General features: G+C 42.0%; 1 protein-coding gene across 1 annotated transcript in view; it reads right to left on the bottom strand.

The window, feature by feature from the left end:
• Positions 1-19,009, bottom strand: part of LOC134336180 (protein shisa-8) — a 32,145-nt gene extending 13,136 nt beyond the window's left edge. Inside the window, exons 1-3 of the mRNA XM_063018888.1 lie at positions 18,446-19,009; positions 8,762-8,883; positions 5,219-5,311 (exon numbers count right to left, since the gene is read on the bottom strand). Of these exons, the coding sequence (XP_062874958.1) occupies positions 5,219-5,311; positions 8,762-8,883; positions 18,446-18,972 (742 nt within the window). The 5' untranslated portion in view covers positions 18,973-19,009. The remainder of the gene's footprint in view (positions 1-5,218; positions 5,312-8,761; positions 8,884-18,445) is intronic.
• Between the last annotated feature and the right edge of the window lie 1,881 nt (positions 19,010-20,890).

The following is a 20,890-nucleotide window of genomic DNA, read 5'->3' as shown; positions in this document are numbered from 1 at the left end:
TAAGAGTGAGTGTAAGAGTGAGAGTAAGAATGAGTATAAGAGTGAGTATAAGAGTGAGTATAAGAGTGAGAGTAAGAGTGAGTATAAGAGTGAGTGTAAGAATGAGTGTAAGAGTGAGTATAAGAGTGAGAGTAAGAGTGAGAGTAAGAGTGAGAGTAAGAGTGAGTGTAAGAGTGGGAGTAAGAGTGAGTATAAGAGTGAGTGTAAGAATGAGTGTAAGAATGAGTGTAAGAGTGAGTATAAGAGTGAGAGTAAGAGTGAGTATAAGAGTGAGTGTAAGAATGAGTATAAGAGTGAGAGTAAGAATAAGTGTAAGAGTGAGTATAAGAGTGAGTGTAAGAGTGAGTATAAGAGTGAGTGTAAGAATGAGTGTAAGAGTGAGTATAAGAGTGAGTGTAAGAGTGAGTATAAGAGTGAGTGTAAGAATGAGTGTAAGAGTGAGTATAAGAGTGAGTGTAAGAGTGAGTATAAGAGTGAGTGTAAGAATGAGTGTAAGAGTGAGTATAAGAGTGAGTATAAGAGTGAGAGTAAGAGTGAGTATAAGAGTGAGTGTAAGAGTGAGTATAAGAGTGAGTGTAAGAGTGAGAGTAAGAGTGAGTATAAGAGTGAGTGTAAGAATGAGTGTAAGAGTGAGTATAAGAGTGAGTGTAAGAGTGAGTATAAGAGTGAGTGTAAGAATGAGTGTAAGAGGGAGTATAAGAGTGAGTGTAAGAGTGAGTATAAGAGTGAGTGTAAGAGTGAGAGTAAGAGTGAGTGTAAGAGTGAGTATAAGAGTGAGTGTAAGAATGAGTGTAAGAGTGAGTATAAGAGTGAGTGTAAGAGTGAGAGTAAGAGTGAGTGTAAGAGTGAGTATAAGAGTGAGTGTAAGAGTGAGAGTAAGAATGAGTATAAGAGTGAGTATAAGAGTGAGAGTAAGAGTGAGTGTAAGAGAGAGTAAGAGTGAGTGTAAGAGAGAGTAAGAGTGAGTGTAAGAGTGAGAGTAAGAGTGAGTGTAAGAGTGAGTATAAGAGTGAGAGTAAGAATGAGTGTAAGAGAGAGTAAGAGTGAGTGTAAGAGTGAGTATAAGAGTGAGTGTAAGAGTGAGAGTAAGAGTGAGTGTAAGAGTGAGTATAAGAGTGAGTGTAAGAGTGAGAGTAAGAATGAGTATAAGAGTGAGTATAAGAGTGAGAGTAAGAGTGAGTGTAAGAGAGAGTAAGAGTGAGTGTAAGAGAGAGTAAGAGTGAGTGTAAGAGTGAGTATAAGAGTGAGAGTAAGAGTGAGTGTAAGAGAGAGTAAGAGTGAGTGTAAGAGAGAGTAAGAGTGAGCGTAAGAGTGAGAGTAAGAGTGAGTGTAAGAGAGAGTAAGAGTGAGTGTAAGAGTGAGTATAAGAGTGAGAGTAAGAATGAGTGTAAGATAGAGTAAGAGTGAGTGTAAGAGTGAGTGTAAGAGTGAGTATAAGAGTGAGAGTAAGAGTGAGAGTAAGAGTGAGAGTAAGAGTGAGTGTAAGAGTGAGTGTAAGAGTGAGAGTAAGAATGAGTATAAGAGTATAAGAGTGAGAGTAAGAATGAGTGTAAGAGTGAGTATAAGAGTGAGAGTAAGAATGAGTATAAGAGTGAGAGTAAGAGTGAGTATAAGAGTGAGTGTAAGAATGAGTGTAAGAGTGAGTATAAGAGTGAGTGTAAGAGTGAGTATAAGAGTGAGTGTAAGAATGAGTGTAAGAGTGAGTATAAGAGTGAGTGTAAGAATGAGTGTAAGAGTGAGTATAAGAGTGAGAGTAAGAATGAGTGTAAGAGTGAGTATAAGAGTGAGTGTAAGAATGAGTGTAAGAGTGAGTATAAGAGTGAGAGTAAGAGTGAGTATAAGAGTGAGTGTAAGAATGAGTATAAGAGTGAGAGTAAGAATGAGTATAAGAGTATAAGAGTGAGTGTAAGAATGAGTGTAAGAGTGACTATAAGAATGAGTATAAGAGTGAGTGTAAGAATGAGTATAAGAGTATAAGAGTGAGTGTAAGAATGAGTGTATGAGTGAGTATAAAAGTGAGTGTAAGAGTGAGTATAAGAGTGAGTGTAAGAATGAGTGTAAGTGTGAGTATAAGAGTGAGTGTAAGAATGAGTGTAAGAGTGAGTATAAGAGTGAGAGTAAGAGTGAGTATAAGAGTGAGTGTAAGAATGAGTATAAGAGTGAGAGTAAGAATGAGTATAAGAGTATAAGAGTGAGTGTAAGAATGAGTGTAAGAGTGACTATAAGAATGAGTATAAGAGTGAGTGTAAGAATGAGTATAAGAGTATAAGAGTGACTGTGAGAATGAGTGTAAGAGTGAGTATAAAAGTGAGTGTAAGAGTGAGTATAAGAGTGAGTGTAAGAGTGAGAGTAAGATTGAGTATAAGAGTGAGTGTAAGAATGAGTATAAGAGTATAAGAGTGAGTGTAAGAATGAGTGTAAGAGTGAGTATAAGAGTGAGTGTAAGAATGAGTGTAAGAGTGAGTATAAGAGTGAGAGTAAGATTGAGTATAAGAGTGAGTGTAAGAATGAGTATAAGAGTATAAGAGTGAGTGTAAGAATGAGTGTAAGAGTGAGTATAAGAGTGAGAGTAAGAGTGAGGATTTGCATTTGGTTTAAGAAACCTGCTGTTTTGTTTAGGTAAAAACTGTCTTGGTGTCGTTTGCATTTCTAAGGCTGAACTATTGTTTTTATTTTAGTTTCTTAAATGTGGCAGTACTTCAGGAGAGGTCTCACTAAACTAGGCTGTTTTTATTCTAAATTACAGATCATGACATTAAAATAATATATATTTTATTTTCTGTATAAATATAATAGTTTGCTTAGCACATAACAATGTGCATATTGTGGAGAGCTCCCAATAACCAGAGAGTTGAGGTCTGGCAGTCACGGTTTGCTACTGGTGTAGAACTAGTGTTGGTGTAGTTGAGGTTGATTGTATTACCTGTAGGTGTGAGAGAGCTGTACTTGGTGTAGTTGAGGTTGATTGTATTAGCTGTAGCTGTGAGAGAGCTGTACTTGGTGTAGTTGAGGTTGATTGTATTAGCTGTAGCTGTGAGAGAGCTGTACTTGGTGTAGTTGAGGTTGATTGTATTAGCTGTAGGTTTGAGAGAGCTGTACTTGGTGTAGTTGAGGTTGATTGTATTACCTGTAGCTGTGAGAGAGCTGTACTTGGTGTAGTTGAGGGTGATTGTATTAGCTGTAGGTTTGAGAGAGCTGTACTTGGTGTAGTTGAGGTTGATTGTATTACCTGTAGCTGTGAGAGAGCTGTACTTGGTGTAGTGGAGGGTGATTGTATTACCTGTAGCTGTGAGAGAGCTGTACTTGGTGTAGTTGAGGTTAAATGTATTACCTGTAGGTGTGAGAGAGCTGTACTTGTTGTAGTTGAGGTTAAATGTATTACCTGTAGGTGTGAGAGAGCTGTACTTGGTGTAGTTGAGGTTAAATGTATTACCTGTAGGTGTGAGAGAGCTGTACTTGTTGTAGTTGAGGTTAAATGTATTACCTGTAAGTGTGAGAGAGCTGTACTTGGTGTAGTTGAGGTTGATTGTATTACCTGTAGCTGTGAGAGAGCTGTACTTGGTGTAGTTGAGGTTGATTGTATTACCTGTAGCTGTGAGAGAGCTGTACTTGGTGTAGTTGAGGTTGATTGTATTAGCTGTAGGTTTGAGAGAGCTGTACTTGGTGTAGTTGAGGTTAAATGTATTACCTGTAGGTGTGAGAGAGCTGTACTTGTTGTAGTTGAGGTTAAATGTATTACCTGTAGGTGTGAGAGAGCTGTACTTGGTGTAGTTGAGATTGATTGTATTACCTGTAGCTGTGAGAGAGCTGTACTTGGTGTAGTGGAGGGTGATTGTATTACCTGTAGCTGTGAGAGAGCTGTACTTGGTGTAGTTGAGGTTAAATGTATTACCTGTAGGTGTGAGAGAGCTGTACTTGTTGTAGTTGAGGTTAAATGTATTACCTGTAAGTGTGAGAGAGCTGTACTTGGTGTAGTTGAGGTTGATTGTATTACCTGTAGCTGTGAGAGAGCTGTACTTGGTGTAGTTGAGGTTGATTGTATTAGCTGTAGGTTTGAGAGAGCTGTACTTGGTGTAGTTGAGGGTGATTGTATTACCTGTAGGTGTGAGAGAGCTGTACTTGGTGTAGTTGAGGTTAAAATGTATTACCTGTAGGTGTGAGAGAGCTGTACTTGGTGTAGTTGAGGTTGATTGTATTACCTGTAGCTGTGAGAGAGCTGTACTTGGTGTAGTTGAGGGTGATTGTATTAGCTGTAGGTTTGAGAGAGCTGTACTTGGTGTAGTTGAGGTTGATTGTATTACCTGTAGCTGTGAGAGAGCTGTACTTGGTGTAGTTGAGGTTGATTGTATTACCTGTAGTTGTGAGAGAGCTGTACTTGGTGTAGCGTAGGTTAAATGTATTACCTGTAGGTGTGAGAGAGCTGTACTTGGTGTAGTTGAGGTTGATTGTATTACCTGTAGCTGTGAGAGAGCTGTACTTGGTGTAGTTGAGGTTGATTGTATTAGCTGTAGGTTTGAGAGAGCTGTACTTGGTGTAGTTGAGGTTAAATGTATACCTGTAGGTGTGAGAGAGCTGTACTTGTTGTAGTTGAGGTTAAATGTATTATCTGTAGGTGTGAGAGAGCTGTACTTGGTGTAGTTGAGGTTGATTGTATTACCTGTAGCTGTGAGAGAGCTGTACTTGGTGTAGTGGAGGGTGATTGTATTACCTGTAGCTGTGAGAGAGCTGTACTTGGTGTAGTGGAGGGTGATTGTATTACCTGTAGCTGTGAGAGAGCTGTACTTGTTGTAGTTGAGGTTAAATGTATTATCTGTAGGTGTGAGAGAGCTGTACTTGGTGTAGTTGAGGTTGATTGTATTACCTGTAGCTGTGAGAGAGCTGTACTTGGTGTAGTGGAGGGTGATTGTATTACCTGTAGCTGTGAGAGAGCTGTACTTGGTGTAGTTGAGGTTAAATGTATTACCTGTAGGTGTGAGAGAGCTGTACTTGTTGTAGTTGAGGTTAAATGTATTACCTGTAGGTGTGAGAGAGCTGTACTTGGTGTAGTTGAGGTTGATTGTATTACCTGTAGCTGTGAGAGAGCTGTACTTGGTGTAGTTGAGGTTGATTGTATTAGCTGTAGGTTTGAGAGAGCTGTACTTGGTGTAGTTGAGGGTGATTGTATTAGCTGTAGGTTTGAGAGAGCTGTACTTGGTGTAGTTGAGGGTGATTGTATTACCTGTAGGTTTGAGAGAGCTGTACTTGGTGTAGTTGAGGTTGTTGTGAGGATGACTAGCGGATGGTTGAGTGCAGTTATTTAGCTGATTTTCCTCTACAAAGTGGAAAAGAATAATTAGCATTAGCATCAATACGATATCACTGAGAGCAACCATTTAAATATTCCACCACATCAAACTACCCCATAAATACCCACAGATGTCATTAATCACCTTTATGACCAAGACCAAGTGTAGTTGATTGTAGAGTCTCAGTTCTGCTCTGTCCCTGTTCCATCCACTTTCTCCGTTGTGGCTACAAATTTTTCTGTTTTTTATTTGGTACTTTGTTTCCATTATTTTGGCCACCTGATTTATTTGTGGTTCTCCTATGTTTTTGTTAGCATTTTTTAATTAACAGAATTAACACATCACCGAATCTTTCAGGACCTGGTTTGTATTAGAGATGCACAAACTCTGGACCCCTGAGCAGAAAAGCACAGTAATATGGCTGTGGCTACCACCAAGCTACCCTCGAGCAAGGCCTCAAACCCTCAGTTGCCTGAATCGTGGTTGGTGTTTACAGGTACTGTTTTTAGGGGGCTGTGGGTTAGAGCTGCAGTGTGAGAAGCTAGTGTTTAATGGCTGGTGTTAGGGGTGGGTGCTTAAGAACTGGGCGTTTAATAGCTGTTGTGTCAGGCTGTGTTCAAAGGCTGGTGTTTATGGACTCGTTTTCTGGAGACTGGTGTTTAAAGGCTGGTGTTTGAGGACTTGTTTTCTGGAGGCTGGTGTTTAAAGGCTGGTGTTTGAGGACTTGTTTTCTGGAGGCTGGTGTTTGGGGACTTGTTTTTTGGAGGCTGGTGTTTGAGGACTTGTTTTCTGGAGGCTGGCGTTTGGGGACTTGTTTTTTGGAGGCTGGTGTTTGAAGGCTGGTGTTTGAGGACTTGTTTTCTGGAGGCTGGTGTTTGAGGACTTGTTTTCTGGAGGCTGGTGTTTGAAGGCTGGTGTTTGAATGTTGGTGTTTGGGGGCTGGTGTTAGGGACTGGTGTTTGAACATTGGTGTTAGGAGGCTGGTGTTTGGGGCTGGTGTTTGAAGGCTGGTGTTTGAAGGCTGGTGTTTGAACGTTGGTGTTAGGGGGCTGGTGTTTGAAGGCTTTTGTTTGAACGTTGGTGTTAGGGAGCTGTTGTTTAGGGACTTGTTTTTTGGAGGCTGGTGTTTGAAGGCTGGTGTTTGAGGACTTGTTTTTTGGAGGCTGGTGTTTGAAGGCTGGTGTTTGGGGACTTGTTTTTTGGAGGCTGGTGTTTGAAGGCTGGTGTTTGAGGACTTGTTTTTTGGAGGCTGGTGTTTGAAGGCCGGTGTTTGAGGACTTGTTTTCTGGAGGCTGGTGTTTGAGGACTTGTTTTCTGGAGGCTGGTGTTAGAGGACTTGTTTTCTGGAGGCTGGTGTTTGAGGACTTGTTTTCTGGAGGCTGGTGTTAGAGGACTTGTTTTTTGGAGGCTGATGTTTGAGGACTTGTTTTCTGAAGGCTGGTGTTTGAAGGCTGGTGTTTGGGGACTTGTTTTCTGGAGGCTGGTGTTTGAGGACTTGTTTTCTGAAGGCTGGTGTTTGAAGGCTGGTGTTTGGGGACTTGTTTTCTGGAGGCTGGTGTTTGAGGACTTGTTTTCTAGAGGCTGTTGTTTGAAGGCTGGTGTTTGAATGTTGGTGTTTGGGGGCTGGTGTTAGGGACTGGTGTTTGAACATTGGTGTTAGGAGGCTGGTGTTTGGGGCTGGTGTTTGAAGGCTGGTGTTTGAAGGCTGGTGTTTGAACGTTGGTGTTAGGGGGCTGGTGTTTGAAGGCTTTTGTTTGAACGTTGGTGTTAGGGAGCTGTTGTTTGAAGGCTGGTGTTTGAATGTTGGTGTTTGGGGACTGGTGTTTGAAGGCTGGTGTTTGGAGCTGGTGTTAGGGGGCTGGTGTTAAGGTTGGTGTTTGAACGCTGGTGTTAGGGAGCTGGTGTTTGAACATTGGTGTTAGGGGCTGGTGATTGAAGGCTGGTATTAGGAGGCTGGTGTTTGGGGCTGGTGTTTGAAGGCTGGTGTTTGGGGCTGGTGTTTGAACGTTGGTGTTTGGGGCTGGTGTTTGAAGGCTGGTGTTTGAACGTTGGTATTAGGAGGCTAGTGTTTGAAGGCTGGTGTTTGAACATTGGTGTTAGGGGGTTGGTGTTTGAAGGCTAGTGTTTGAACGTTGGTGTTTGAAGGCTTGTGTTAGGGGGCTGGTGTTTGAAGGCTGGTGTTTGAAGGCTGGTGTTTGGAGGCTGGTGTTTGAGGACTTGTTTTCTGGAGGCTGATGTTTGAAGGCTGGTGTTAGGGGGCTGGTGTTTGAACGTTGGTGTTTGAAGGCTGGTGTTTGAACGTTGGTGTTAGGGGGTTGGTGTTTGAAGGCTGGTGTTTGAACGTTGGTGTTTGAAGGCTTGTGTTAGGGGGCTGGTGTTTGAAGGCTGGTGTTTGAACGTTGGTGTTTGAAGGCTGGTGTTTGGGGCTGGTGTTAGGGGCTGGTGTTTGAAGGCTGGTGTTGGAACGTTGGTATTAGGGGCCTGGTTGAATCTAGTTCTGTATGTAGTGAATAAGTCTTACAGTTAGAACTCTAATAAAAGTGACGTTATGGAAGCATCAGGGTTTTATTATAGTCATGTGTACAGTTCCTGTTCCAGATGGTTCTCTGTAGGGTTGCATCAGTCCTGTGGTCTGATCATCTGCTACTAATTAACTCTTAATTAAGTTCTCAATATTACACCAGGGTTCGGCTCATGAACACATTAATATGTGTTACAGTCCAAAAAAGTTGGGACATTAGGTAAAATGCAGATAAAAACAGAAGGCAGAGATTTGTAAACTTTTTAAAGGTAGTTATTTATAAACAGCACCAATATGGTGGAACGGTGGGTAGCACTGTCACCTCACAGCAAGAAGGTCCTGGGTTCTATTCCCGCTTTAACAGCACAATTAAAGGAACAGATTTGAGCAGCTGCTACTGTGGTATTGACCTCAGCATGTTACGTGACTACTCCTCTGGTTTGCCCTTTGGTAAATAAACATTATTATTATTTTGCATCCATGATCTGATTCTTCAGCATTGTCTGAATCCAGCAGCACTTGTAGAACTTAGATCCAACAAACCAGTGGGAGCAACCAGTGGCCAGCAGAACATAGCAAATGTCAACAGAACCTCTGAATCCAAGCAGAACCCAGCATTCAGTTTTATTGAAAGTGACTTACAGAACTGTGACAGTGTACAGTTTGAGCAATTGAGGGTTGAGGGCCTTGCTCAAGGGTCCAACAGTGGCAACCTGGCAGTGGTGGGGCATTAACCAGCAACCTTTTGATTACTACTGCAGTACCTTCAATGCTAAGCTACAACTGCCCTTAATTCCTGTTTCTAGTAGAGCTCTACAGAACTTGCAGAAATGAGAGGAACTGAACAGAACCTTGCAAACCCAACAGACCATCATCCAGCGAAGAGTGTTTCAGCCCAACAAAACCAGAAGAACAATAAAGAACATGCCAACAAAACTGGCGGGTTTACACTAACCGTTACTGGTCCTCATGGTCCGGCCGGAAATCCCATTGGAGCCGATGGGATGGTGACCTGCCCCTCTGGCCACACCCCCGCCCCCGGGCTCAGCCGGCTGTTTCAACAGATCAGTCAGGGTCCTAAAGAGAGAAGATGTACAGCATGAGTTCTGATCAGCATCACTCACGTGTGTTCAAGCTAGAACTTCATCTGCAGAGGTTAGAAGATCAAAGAACCACAGGATCTCACCGTGTTTAATATTTTAATCCTTATGCAAGTGAATCCTTAAAGAACAGGAATGTAAACAAGCCGGGCCGCCTCAGAGACTCGCCGTGTTTAATTATTTCATCAGAATTATATAATTCCTTCAATAATTCAGTATCGGGTCTCCTGATGTTTAAACTTTATTAATAATAAATATAAAACGCTCACTGACGCTTCACCTGCTTCACTGCTGGATTATTTTATCTGCTTTAATATCATTTATTTCCAGAACAGTTTGTAAGAGCGAAAATTAAGAGAAGATTTAAGAACATTTACACTATCAGAATTTAGCGGACGCTCTTATACAAAGAGACTTACGGTCTACACAGTGTACAGTCTGAGCAATTGAAGGGTAACCTGCCAGTGGTGGGGTTTGAACCAGCAACCTTCTGATTACTAGTCAAGTACTTTAACTGCCCTTTTCAGAAAAAGGGCCTTTAGGACCACAGGTTGCTCACTACAGCAGTAAGGACACTCATGACCAGTGATAATTAGGAGAAGTTTGATGTTCTTGTACAATAAGCCACGTTAAGCCACGCCATATCAAACGGTGCATCTCATTGGAGGAGCATTTAAAAGGTCAGCGGCAAACTGGGTCAAAGCCAAACTCCATAGGAAACAACAGTACACAATGTAAACGCATCCTTATGCATGTGATGAGGAGCAACTGAGCAGTTCAGAAGAAATAAAATTGTCCGTTTTTTTTCTGAAGGCTTTGATTGATGTAGCAGAGCTCCTCATCTTGTCCTCCGGGTCCTCCAGTATTGACTCTGTCCTCTTCTGCTCTGTGACCGAGTCTTTACCGGATCTGGTTGTTTACTCTCCGTCCGTCTCCAGGGACCGCTGGATTGGTGTCTCCATGGTAACCTGGCTGTCACTCCTGGATTGTTGTTGTAGCCCTGGAGAGCGAATCATTTCAGATCTGAGCTGAACGCTGGTGACATCTCTTCCAGCTTTCATCCCACATAAGAACTGGATTCCATCACACAGGGTCCCGAAACACTGATCACGTGACCTGGGCTATAACTTCAGTCCACATGTGACATCGTCACATAAACGTCAGGGCGTGGCCTCGGCGTGATCTCTGAGCTTTAATCTTTTGCTCTCTGCAGTAACTCCAGACTGATGAAACTGCGCCGTGTATCATATTGTGTGTGTAACGGCTAACTGTGGATTTAATGGTTTTGATGGTTTTGATGGTTTTAGAACATTTAGAACATTCAGGACGTTTAGAACATTTAGAACATTCAGAATTCAGAACATTCAGAACATTTAAAACATTCAGAACATGTAGAACATTCAGAACTTTTAGAACATTTAGAACATTTAGAACTCAGAACATTTAGAACATTCAGAACATTTAGAATGTTTAGAACTCAGAACATTTAGAACATTCAGAACATTTAGAATGTTTAGAACATTCAGTTTAGAACACTCAGAACATTCAGAGCATCTAGAACATTTAGAACGTTTACAGCATTAAAAACATTCAGAACATTTAGAACGTTCAGAACATTCAGAACGTTTAGAACATTTAGAACATTCAGAATGTTTAGAACATTTAGAACATTCAGAATGTTTAGAACATTTAGAACATTCAGAATGTTTAGAACATTTAGAACAATCAGAACGTTTAGAACATTCAGAACATTTAGAACATTTAGAACATTCAGAACATTTACAACATTTAGAACATTCAGAACATTTAGAACATTCAGAACATTTAGAACATTTAGAACATTCAGAACATTTACAACATTTACAACATTCAGAACATTTAGAACATTTAGAACAATCAGAACGTTTAGAACATTCAGAACATTTAGAACGTTTAGAACATTCAGAACATTTAGAACATTCAGAACATTTAGAACATTTAGAACATTTAGAACATTCAGAACATTTAGAACATTCAGAACATTTAGAACATTCAGAACATTTAGAACATTCAGAACATTTACAACATTTAGAACATTTAGAACATTTAGAACATTTAGAACATTCAGAACATTTAGAACATTCAGAACATTTAGAACATTCAGAACATTTAGAACATTTAGAACATTCAGAACATTTACAACATTTAGAACATTCAGAACATTTAGAACATTCAGAACATTTAGAACATTCAGAACATTTAGAACATTTAGAACATTTAGAACATTTAGAACATTCAGAACATTTAGAACATTCAGAACATTTAGAACATTCAGAACATTTAGAACATTCAAAACGTTTAGAACATTTACAACATTTACAACATTTACAACATTCAGAACATTCAAAACATTTAGAACATTCAGAACATTTACAACATTTAGAACATTCAGAACATTCAGAACATTTAGAACATTTAGAACATTCAGAACATTTAGAACATTCAGAACATTTAGAACATTCAGAACATTTAGAACATTTAGAACATTTAGAACATTTAGAACATTTAGAACATTTAGAATGTTTCTGGGTTTCATCTGTAGCTGCTGAATCATAAATAAAACGCTGAGTTTTTAATAACTGCAGTTTAAAGTAAATGAGATGGTGATTTTGATCAGAAGTTCCTCTTTAACTCTGGACTCGTCCATCATGGCTGAGGAACCTTCGTCCTGCTCTGGATGTAATAAACCCGCGAGTGTTAATAAAGTTTTAATGAAAAAAAAAACGATACAGAATTTACACAGGAAGTGTTTATTACTCCAGAGGAACTCAGTTATACACGGGTGGGGGGCGGGCGGGGCACACTGACTCACTTACTGAGACTATTTAAAGCAGCTGATTCATCTTCTGCATTTACAACCCCAAATCAGAAAAAGTTGAGACAGCATGGAAAACGCTCAACTTCATTTCATTTATTAATATACATCCATTCCTGCATTTCAGGCCTGCATCACATTCCAAAAAAAGTTGGGACAGTAAAGCATTTACCACTTTGTAATGTCGTCGTTCCTTTTCACCACTTAAAAGAGGTTTTGGCACCGAGGAGACGGAGTGATTTAGTGTTTCAGCTTTTATTTTGTCTCGTTCTTCCTGTAAACACGTCTTAAGATGTGCAGCAGTACGGGGGGTCGTCATCGTTTCAGAATCCTCCACACGTTCTCTATTGGGGACAGATCAGGACTGCAGGCAGGCCAGTCCAGTACCCGTACCCTCTTCTTCCTCAGCCACACCTTTGTAATGTGTGCAGCAGGTGGGTTTGCATCGTCTTGTTGAAGAATGCTGGACGTCCCTGGAGAAGACGACGTGTTGAAGGCAGCACATGTTGCTCTAAGATCTCAACGTACTTTTCTGTATTAATGCTGCATCACAGAGTGTAAATGACCTTCACCAAGGGCACGCCCCCATACCATGACAGACCCTGGTACACAGTGTCCATTTTCATCTGACCACAATCCACGTTTCCACTGTGTGATGGTCCATCCTAGATGCCTCGGAGCCCAGAGAAGTCGACGCCGCATCTGGACATGGTTAACATAAGACTTTGTATCATTTGTGCAGTAACTCTGTATTGTAGAGCTTGATAAAGGTTTGATAAACTAATCCCTCACCCATGTGGTTATATCAGCTAGTGTTGAGTGGAGGTTCTTGATGCGGCGCCGTCTGAGGGATAGAAGATCACGAGCGTTCAGATTAAGCTCGCACCCTCGACCTTTACACACTGAAATTCCTCCTGATTCCTTGAATGGTTTAATGATATTCTGCACTGTAGAGGGAGAACATGCAAATCCCTTCCAATCTTTCTTTGAGGTTCATTGTTTTTAAACATTTCAATCATTTTCTCACACATTTGTGGACAAACTGGATCCTCTGATCATCTTTACTCATCAGAGACTCTCAGCCTTTCCTGGATGCTGCTTTTGTACCAAACCATGATCACAATCACCTGTTCACATCACATCATTATTTAGTGTTTTGACCTCATTACCCGTCCCAACTTTTTTTGGAATGTGTTGCAGGTCTGAAATGCAGAAATGGATGTTTATTAATGAATGAAATGAAGTTGAGCAGATAAAAGATTAAATATCTCAGGTTCATCCTGTCCCAACTTTTTCTGATTTGGGGTTGTAAATGAGGAGAAGATTGTTGAATGGTTCTGATGGTTCTGGTGGATCTATAAGTTTGACTGAATGGTTCTGATGGTTCTGGTGGATCTATAAGTGTGACTGAATGGTTCTGATGGTTCTGGTGGATCTATAAGTGTGACTGAATGGTTCTGATGGTTCTGGTGGATCTATAAGTGTGACTGAATGGTTCTGGTGTTCTGTCTGCTCTGGTTCATTTATAATTTTTTTCTAACCTTTCTGACCCACATAGTGAACATTACACAATAACATTCACACTCCACTGAGCTAACACGCTTTATTCCTCCCGTCCTCATATTTATGCACTGAACCATAACCACACCACTACTGAGAGAACCATCAGAACCAGTCGCATCTACAGAATCTGGGTTACTACACTCATCACATCCATCACTTCATTACATCCTTACATCTACTAAACACCCTGTACCTCATCACACACACACACACACACACACACACACACACACACACACACACACACCACACACCACACACACACTTCCCCTGTTTCCCTATAACACACATTAGGAAACAGCCAAGCTGCATCTAAACTGTCTGTTCTATCCTGGTTAGAGTCTCGATGGGTCTGATTTACTTAATGGGAGAAGGGCCAGGACCAGGACCAGGACCGGTCACCAGACCATCACAGGGCAGATACATCACTAGTATCTCCAATTAACCTGACTGCATGTCTTTGGACTGTGGGAGGAAACCAGGGCACCCGGAAAAAACCCCACACAGACACAGAGAGAACAGGGAAGGGAATTGAACCCAGTACCTTCCTGCTGTGATTCTGTGGAGAGTCTGTTCTGTTGTACAGGTCAGTAAGAGTGTCGTGAGTATCTGTCCCTGCATCACTCCCTCGTATGACCGTCACACATAGACTAATGTGAGAGATAAAACCTTCAGACACAATTTACAAGCTTTATAGAGTAAACAGGGAATAATAACGTTCACACTGAACAATAATGCCGCCACTGAACGTCTCTGTTCTCCCAAAGCTAAATATAACCTACACACCACGCTGCAATAACAGTCTCAGACTGCAAAGCCATAAGAAACGGAACTAACGGTGAGGGATTGAGTCTGAATATAGGAGAAAGTGCTGTACAAATAAAAAACTAATAAAGCCACGTTATGAGGGTTTTCTATGTGCAATAAATCATCATTATCAGAATGAACTGAGTAAAACTTTGACCTTGAGGATCTGCTCATAACCGGAGACGTTCACAAGTCACAAAATACGAGTCCGAGTCGAGTCACGAGTCAATATAATCTACACAAAAGATATATTGTAAATGTAGCGTAGAAATAAAAAAATAATCTGTAAGCTCAGATAAAAACAACAACAGATTAGCGAGTGTATTTAGCCATTTTACTTCGTGTCTTTACTTTCCTCCTCATTGTGTAAATGAATGTAATTTCTGTAACAAGAAGGTTCCAGTTAAAAGCTTCAACTGATACGTTTTGTTTTCATTACAGAACAAAAGCGCTCGATAAATCACGGCACAGCGGCCAAAATCCCAAACACAGCAAAAACAATCATAACCGCTGCTTACCTTAGCTTCTGTTCCTCCAGATGCTATTACATTTATAAGCTCGTGTCCCATTAGGAACAGAATCCGTTATTCTGTAAATGTGCTTATAATTAAAAACCTCCAAACTTTTCCCGGTCGTGAAGTAAAACAGGAAGTCCTTAGAAAGCCGATCGAGCGTTTCATTACCACGTCATCTGTGTGACGCAAACTGAATAAATGCAAATAACAGCATTTCTTACTAACAATTACAATCAGAAGATCTGATTGGTTCAGAAAGCGTCTTTCAACCATTAGCACCGATTCTGTAGGAGCGTTCCATTCACCCCGGTTGTTCCTGTGAAGTGCACTACGTAGGGTATTCCACCATTTTAAGTGAGATTCTGATCCAAAGGTAACAAAAATGTTCAAATGAAGTGAACTTCAAACTGTGTAGGCAGTAGGGAGCGACGCTTCATCACTACACCGGAAGCTGCTGAGAGCAGATCAGAATTATGTCGGATCATATATACTGTATATATATATATTTATATATATAATTGTCACTTGACTAATGCTGCTGACTTTGTTTTACACTGTGGTTACATTTCACATTTTACAAAACATGACTCGTGGACAACCAAGGTTCTCAAACAATAAACCATGACTAACAGAGACTCTAACCAAAAGCGTGACAAAGTCAAAATGGCCCCCATCAAATGATCCACAGCTGCTCCTTTAAATACCTCGAGCACCTTGAGCATCTCCTTGGCATTGGCTACATGAACAAAACAAACCACCTCCAACGTGTGCTCATGGAGAGAGGGGCGTGACATAAACCTGAGCAGCGGGAGCACAAACATCAAGTTCCAAAAGCAATATTAACACCATCAATTATCAGATATTTAATTATCAATTAATAATAACTAACAAATGTCAAGATCAACCATCACCACCAACATCAACGTCCATCATTATTAATTTCCATAACCATTATTAACACCACCAAGGTTCTTTGTTGTATCGGGTCAAATGACCTTCATCCACTGTCATCATGTGACAGGAAGTGTTCATGGCGCTATCACAGTCCACAACAATTAACAAACCCCAGGAAAGTGTTAATGAGCGCTGAAGCACCGCACCTGATTTAGGGACCGTTTAAGGAAACCCTGGAGACCAATGCGATGCTAATGCGGTAGTTTTCTCTCGCTATTATCAACTACAACGTTGAGAGCTCTTCATATTTCAGCCTGTTACAACAGCTCTGTCTTTTCTTGTCTTTTTTTGTAGTTTTTATAATATTAACCCTGTTTTATTTCGCACGTTTTTTAAAATATTGTTCCATTACGCAATCTGGCGCAACCATGGATGTGAAACTGTCAAAATGAGGTATTATATTCACGATGATATAAGTACGTGACTTGTTTTTAAAGGGAATGCTTTTAGAGTAAATATTAGTCTGTTTTTACCACTTTTCTTTCATACGCAAGCAATTGAGGGTTAAGGGCCTTGCTCAGGGGCCCAACAGTGACAACTTGGCAGGAAGGCGAGTCAGGAAGGGACGAGGTGTGGCATCGTTCCTGAGGTAAGAGAAATGAAAAAGTCCAAGGTGACACCGAGGCTTCTACCCTGAGCTGAAGTGGATGTTATGAAGTCTGAGACAGTGAGGAATCGATTTTTATCTTCGTGACGGTGGCTGGGGACGCGACCAATAACGCCTCAGGCTTATTAATGTTCAACCTCGAGAGGTATGCACTGTGTGTGGGTCAGTGAGGCGAAGAGCAGGAGGAGGCAGGAGGTGTGAAGAGAGAAAACTGTATCATCAGCGAAACAGTGGAACTGCACTCTAATAAAAAACAATGGTCTAAGAATCGAGCCTTGGGGAACACCTAAACCTCTCTGTTAAGACAAACTGCTGTCTGTCTGAGAACTATGACTGAAACCAGGACAGAACTGTGCCACATACGCCAACTGATGTGTTGGTATTAAATGATGTTGAAGTTGGATAGGTAGGCTTAACCTTAAACCCTCCTTGTGGTAATTGCTCTAATATAACCTTGACGTCCAAGTCCATGTTTGTAGCCTGACCTTGAGATCCATATTTTAGCAATAGTAGCCTTAGTCCCTAGAGTCCTAGAGATCCGTGTTCCTTCTTGTAGCCTAGTATTGCTCCGGATATCCATGTTCCTTGGACTAGCCTGATCTTGAGATCCATATTTTAGCTATCTTAGCCTTAGTCTCTAGAGTCCTAGAGATCCATGTTCCTTGTACTAGCCTGACCTTAGTAGAATCTTAGTCCTAGTCTCGGTCTTGTCCTTGCCCTCGTCTTGGTGCTTCTCATGGTGTCTTGCTCCTCAAGTTTTCATTAGCTGGGTTAACTTTAGCCTACAATTTACCATTCCTTGTTTGGTACAGTATTCATGTATTAGATAGCTTTTAGCATTAGCTTGGCATAGTCTTTAACCTAGAGATCCAGGATGGTAGTGTAGCTACCAGTTCTAGCCTTGTTTCTTGTCTCGTTTTACTAGTTAAGTATCTAATAATCTGTGTTAGACGGGCAGAAATAATGTGTTCAGTCCTGGTTTTCATAACCGTCTCATTGTAACACAAGATATGATCTTTATTTTGAGAAAATGTCAACTGTAAAAAAAAACACTAAACAAATACATTTGAGTTGAATATGAAAATTCATTTCCAACCCATCAACATCAATCAAAACAAATTTCACCTTCATAACATCAACGTTTACTCTATTAAATTCCTCACCACTAATAACATCCATCCATATCACGATTTACGTTCATAGTCATCAACGTTAATTCTCCAACTTGTAACCATGGTGACATTATCCAGTCTTCCCTCCTGTCGGGCTTGGTTCTTCATGCCCTCAAGACAGCAGTCATCACCCCAATACTTAAGAGACCTGGTACTGACCCCCATAATTTAAACCACCTCCAACCCATCTCTAACTTACCTTTCAACTCAAAAACTTTCATTCACAGCCATCTCCTGTTACTAGCGGTGTCCCTCAGGGCTCTGTCCTGAGGCCTCTACTATTTATAATTTACCTGCTTCCCATTGGACATACACCGATCAGCCATAACATTAAAACCACCTCCTTATTTCTACACTCACTGTCCATTTTATCAGCTGGATATTTTTGGTTGGTGGACGATTCTCAGTCCAGCAGTGACAGTGAGGTGTTTAAAAACTCCAGCAGCGCTGCTGTGTCTGATCCACTCTCTCCTTTTTGGTCTACCTCATAAAGCTATACATGAACTTCAGTTAGTTCAGAATTCTGCCGCTCGTATTATCTCTAGAACACCTTCCACTTAACATGTTACTCCAGTTCTCAAGCAGCTTCCTGTCCAGTATCACATCAAATTTAAAATCCTCCTCCTTATGTTCAAAGCTCTCCCCAATTTAGCTCCTCCATATCTCTCTGATCTTCTTCATGTCTACACTCCTTGCCGTACACTCAGATCTTCTTCTGCCCTCCAATTATCTACTCCTTTGGTCCGTCTGTCTACTATGGGGCCTAGAGCTTTTAGCTACTCTGCCCACATCTCTGGAACTCTCTCCCTCCTGACATTCACACCATTGATTCAATCCCTAGTTTCAAAACACGCCTTAAAACGTACTTCTTTAAACTCGCCTACCCTTAATCTGTGTCATTAATTATGTACTGATGTTTTGTATTGTAAGGTGTCCTTGTAAGTTTTGAAAGGCACCCATAAATAAGACATCTCACCACCAAGCTGGTTCTGAACCCAAGAAAACCTGCTGTACCACAACCCCGCCCATTTACCATTATTTTTATAGAAACCGTTTAGTTCACTCACCGTGGACCGTTGGTGTCGACGTCCCCCGTTCCTTCGCGGCTCTTCTCAATGCCGAGTTTGGCGAAGATCCCACCAAGCATCATGAGGGCCACCACGCCACAGATCACGTACGCGATCATGTGAGTCTGGTCACGCTCGGGGACAAAAGTGTTGGTGTTGGCGTTGGCATCATTAGCGTCATTAGCCTCGTGGTCACTGCTAGGTTTACCCGTTTTGGCCCAGGCGGGTGTGTCGTAGTTGGAACAGCTGGTTTGTTCCAGGCTGTGGCCCTTGAACTGGCAGCAGAAGCGGTAGTAGCAGGACCCACAGCAGAACTGGTACACCCCCACGTTGCAGTTGAACGGCGGATCCCACTGACCCATGACATCGTAGTAACCCCAACAACGGCCGCCCCTCCCATCCTCCGCTTCCGTTACCGCCACCGCTACCGCCGCTTCCGTCTGATTGGCTGACTCGGAGGAGGAAAACGCACCAGCGCTGGTCACAAGGGTCAAAACTGTCCAGAGGAAAATGAGCTTGAACTTCATAACTGTTGGGTTCCTTAGGGAAGGCAGGAGAAATAAAAGCAGAACACGCCCCAAAACAGGTGGGTGGAGTTATAAAAGGGTTATCATAAAGGAGACCCTGTCTCAGTTTCCCAGGAGGAACAGGGATGAGTCGCCCCATCCATCAGCCATACAAGAGGTAAAGAAACCCATACAGTCAGGGTCAGGGTAACAGGAAGCTCGAACGCCGTCTCGGTCAGGGTGGAGTCAGAGCTAAAAACACACAGAGAGTGCGACAGAGGATCAACAATACAAATCATTTTAATAAACCTCCACATTCGGCTGTGTTCCAATACACACGGTAAACACAGAGAAAAAGAACACAGCCGATAAAACATGAAGCTTTAATATGAGGTGAATACCACAAACATCAAAGCTGCAGCACAAATCTGTGGTTCAAATTAAACAGAAAGCAATGATCTGTACAGCGTATTTAACACAGCGTTGATCTCATGGGTATTACAACCCCAAATCAGAAAAAGTTTGGATGGTTTGAAAGATGCAAATAAAATAAAAACGCAGTACTCCTTAAACCATTGACCTTTAAGCGGCGTCGACTTCTCTGGGCTCAGAGTCATCTAGGATGGACCATCACACAATGGAAACATGTATTGTGCTCAGATGAATCAGCATTCCAGGTCTTTTTTGAAAAAAATGGACGCTGTGTGCTCCGGACCAAGGACGAAAAGGATCCAGACTGTTATCAGCAAAAAGTCCAAAAACCAGGGTGTGTCATGGTATGGGGCTGTGTCAGTACCAGGGTGTGTCATGGTAAGGGGGTGTGTCAGTACCAGGGTGTGTCATAGTATGGGGGTGTGTCAGTACCAGGGTGTGTCATGGTATGGGGGCTTGTCAGTACCAGGGTCTGTCATGATATGGGGGCGTGTCAGTACCGGGGTGTGTCATGGTATGGGGTGTGTCAGTACCAGGGTGATTCATGGTATGGGGGTGTGTCAGTACCAGGGTGTATCATGGTATAGGGGGGTGTCAGTACCAGGGTGTATCATGGTATGGGGGTGTGTCAGTACCAGGTGTATCATGGTATGGGGGTGTGTCAGTACCAGGGTGTATCATGGTATGGGGGTGTGTCAGTACCAGGGTGTATCATGGTATAGGGGGGTGTCAGTACCAGGGTGTATCATGGTATGGGGGTGTGTCAGTACCAGGTGTATCATGGTATAGGGGGGTGTCAGTACCAGGGTGTATCATGGTATGGGGGTGTGTCAGTACCAGGGTGTATCATGGTATGGGGGTGTGTCAGTACCAGGGTGATTCATGGTATGGGGTGTGTCAGTACCAGGGTGTATCATGGTATGGGGGTGTGTCAGTACCAGGGTGTATCATGGTATGGGGGTGTGTCAGTACCAGGTGTATCATGGTATGGGGGTGTGTCAGTACCAGGGTGTATCATGGTATGGGGTGTGTCAGTACCAGGGTGTATCATGGTATGGGGGTGTGTCAGTACCAGGGTGTATCATGGTATGGGGGTGTGTCAGTACCAGGGTGTATCATGGTATGGGGGTGTGTCAGTACCAGGGTGATTCATGGTATGGGGGTGTGTCAGTACCAGGGTGTATCATGGTTTCATGGATGAAGCTACCAGCTTTCAAAATCACAACCAACATCCTACTGGATCCCACAGTGACACCAGAACCCAACACCACTACACCAATCCCTAAATATAGTCTTATTAAACCTACACCTAGAACTAACCCTACACCTCAACCCACCCCCCAAAAACCCTACACTTAACTCTAACCCTACACCTCAACCCACCCCCCAAAAACCCTACACTTAACTCTAACCCTACACCTCAACCCACCCCCCAAAAACCCTACACTTAACTTTAACCCTACACCTCAACCCACCCCCCAAAAACCCTACACTTAACTTTAACCCT

Source organism: Trichomycterus rosablanca, chromosome 2 (assembly GCF_030014385.1).
Source record: "Trichomycterus rosablanca isolate fTriRos1 chromosome 2, fTriRos1.hap1, whole genome shotgun sequence".
Lineage (NCBI taxonomy): Eukaryota > Metazoa > Chordata > Actinopteri > Siluriformes > Trichomycteridae > Trichomycterus > Trichomycterus rosablanca.
This window is presented reverse-complemented; position numbering and strand designations above follow the sequence as displayed.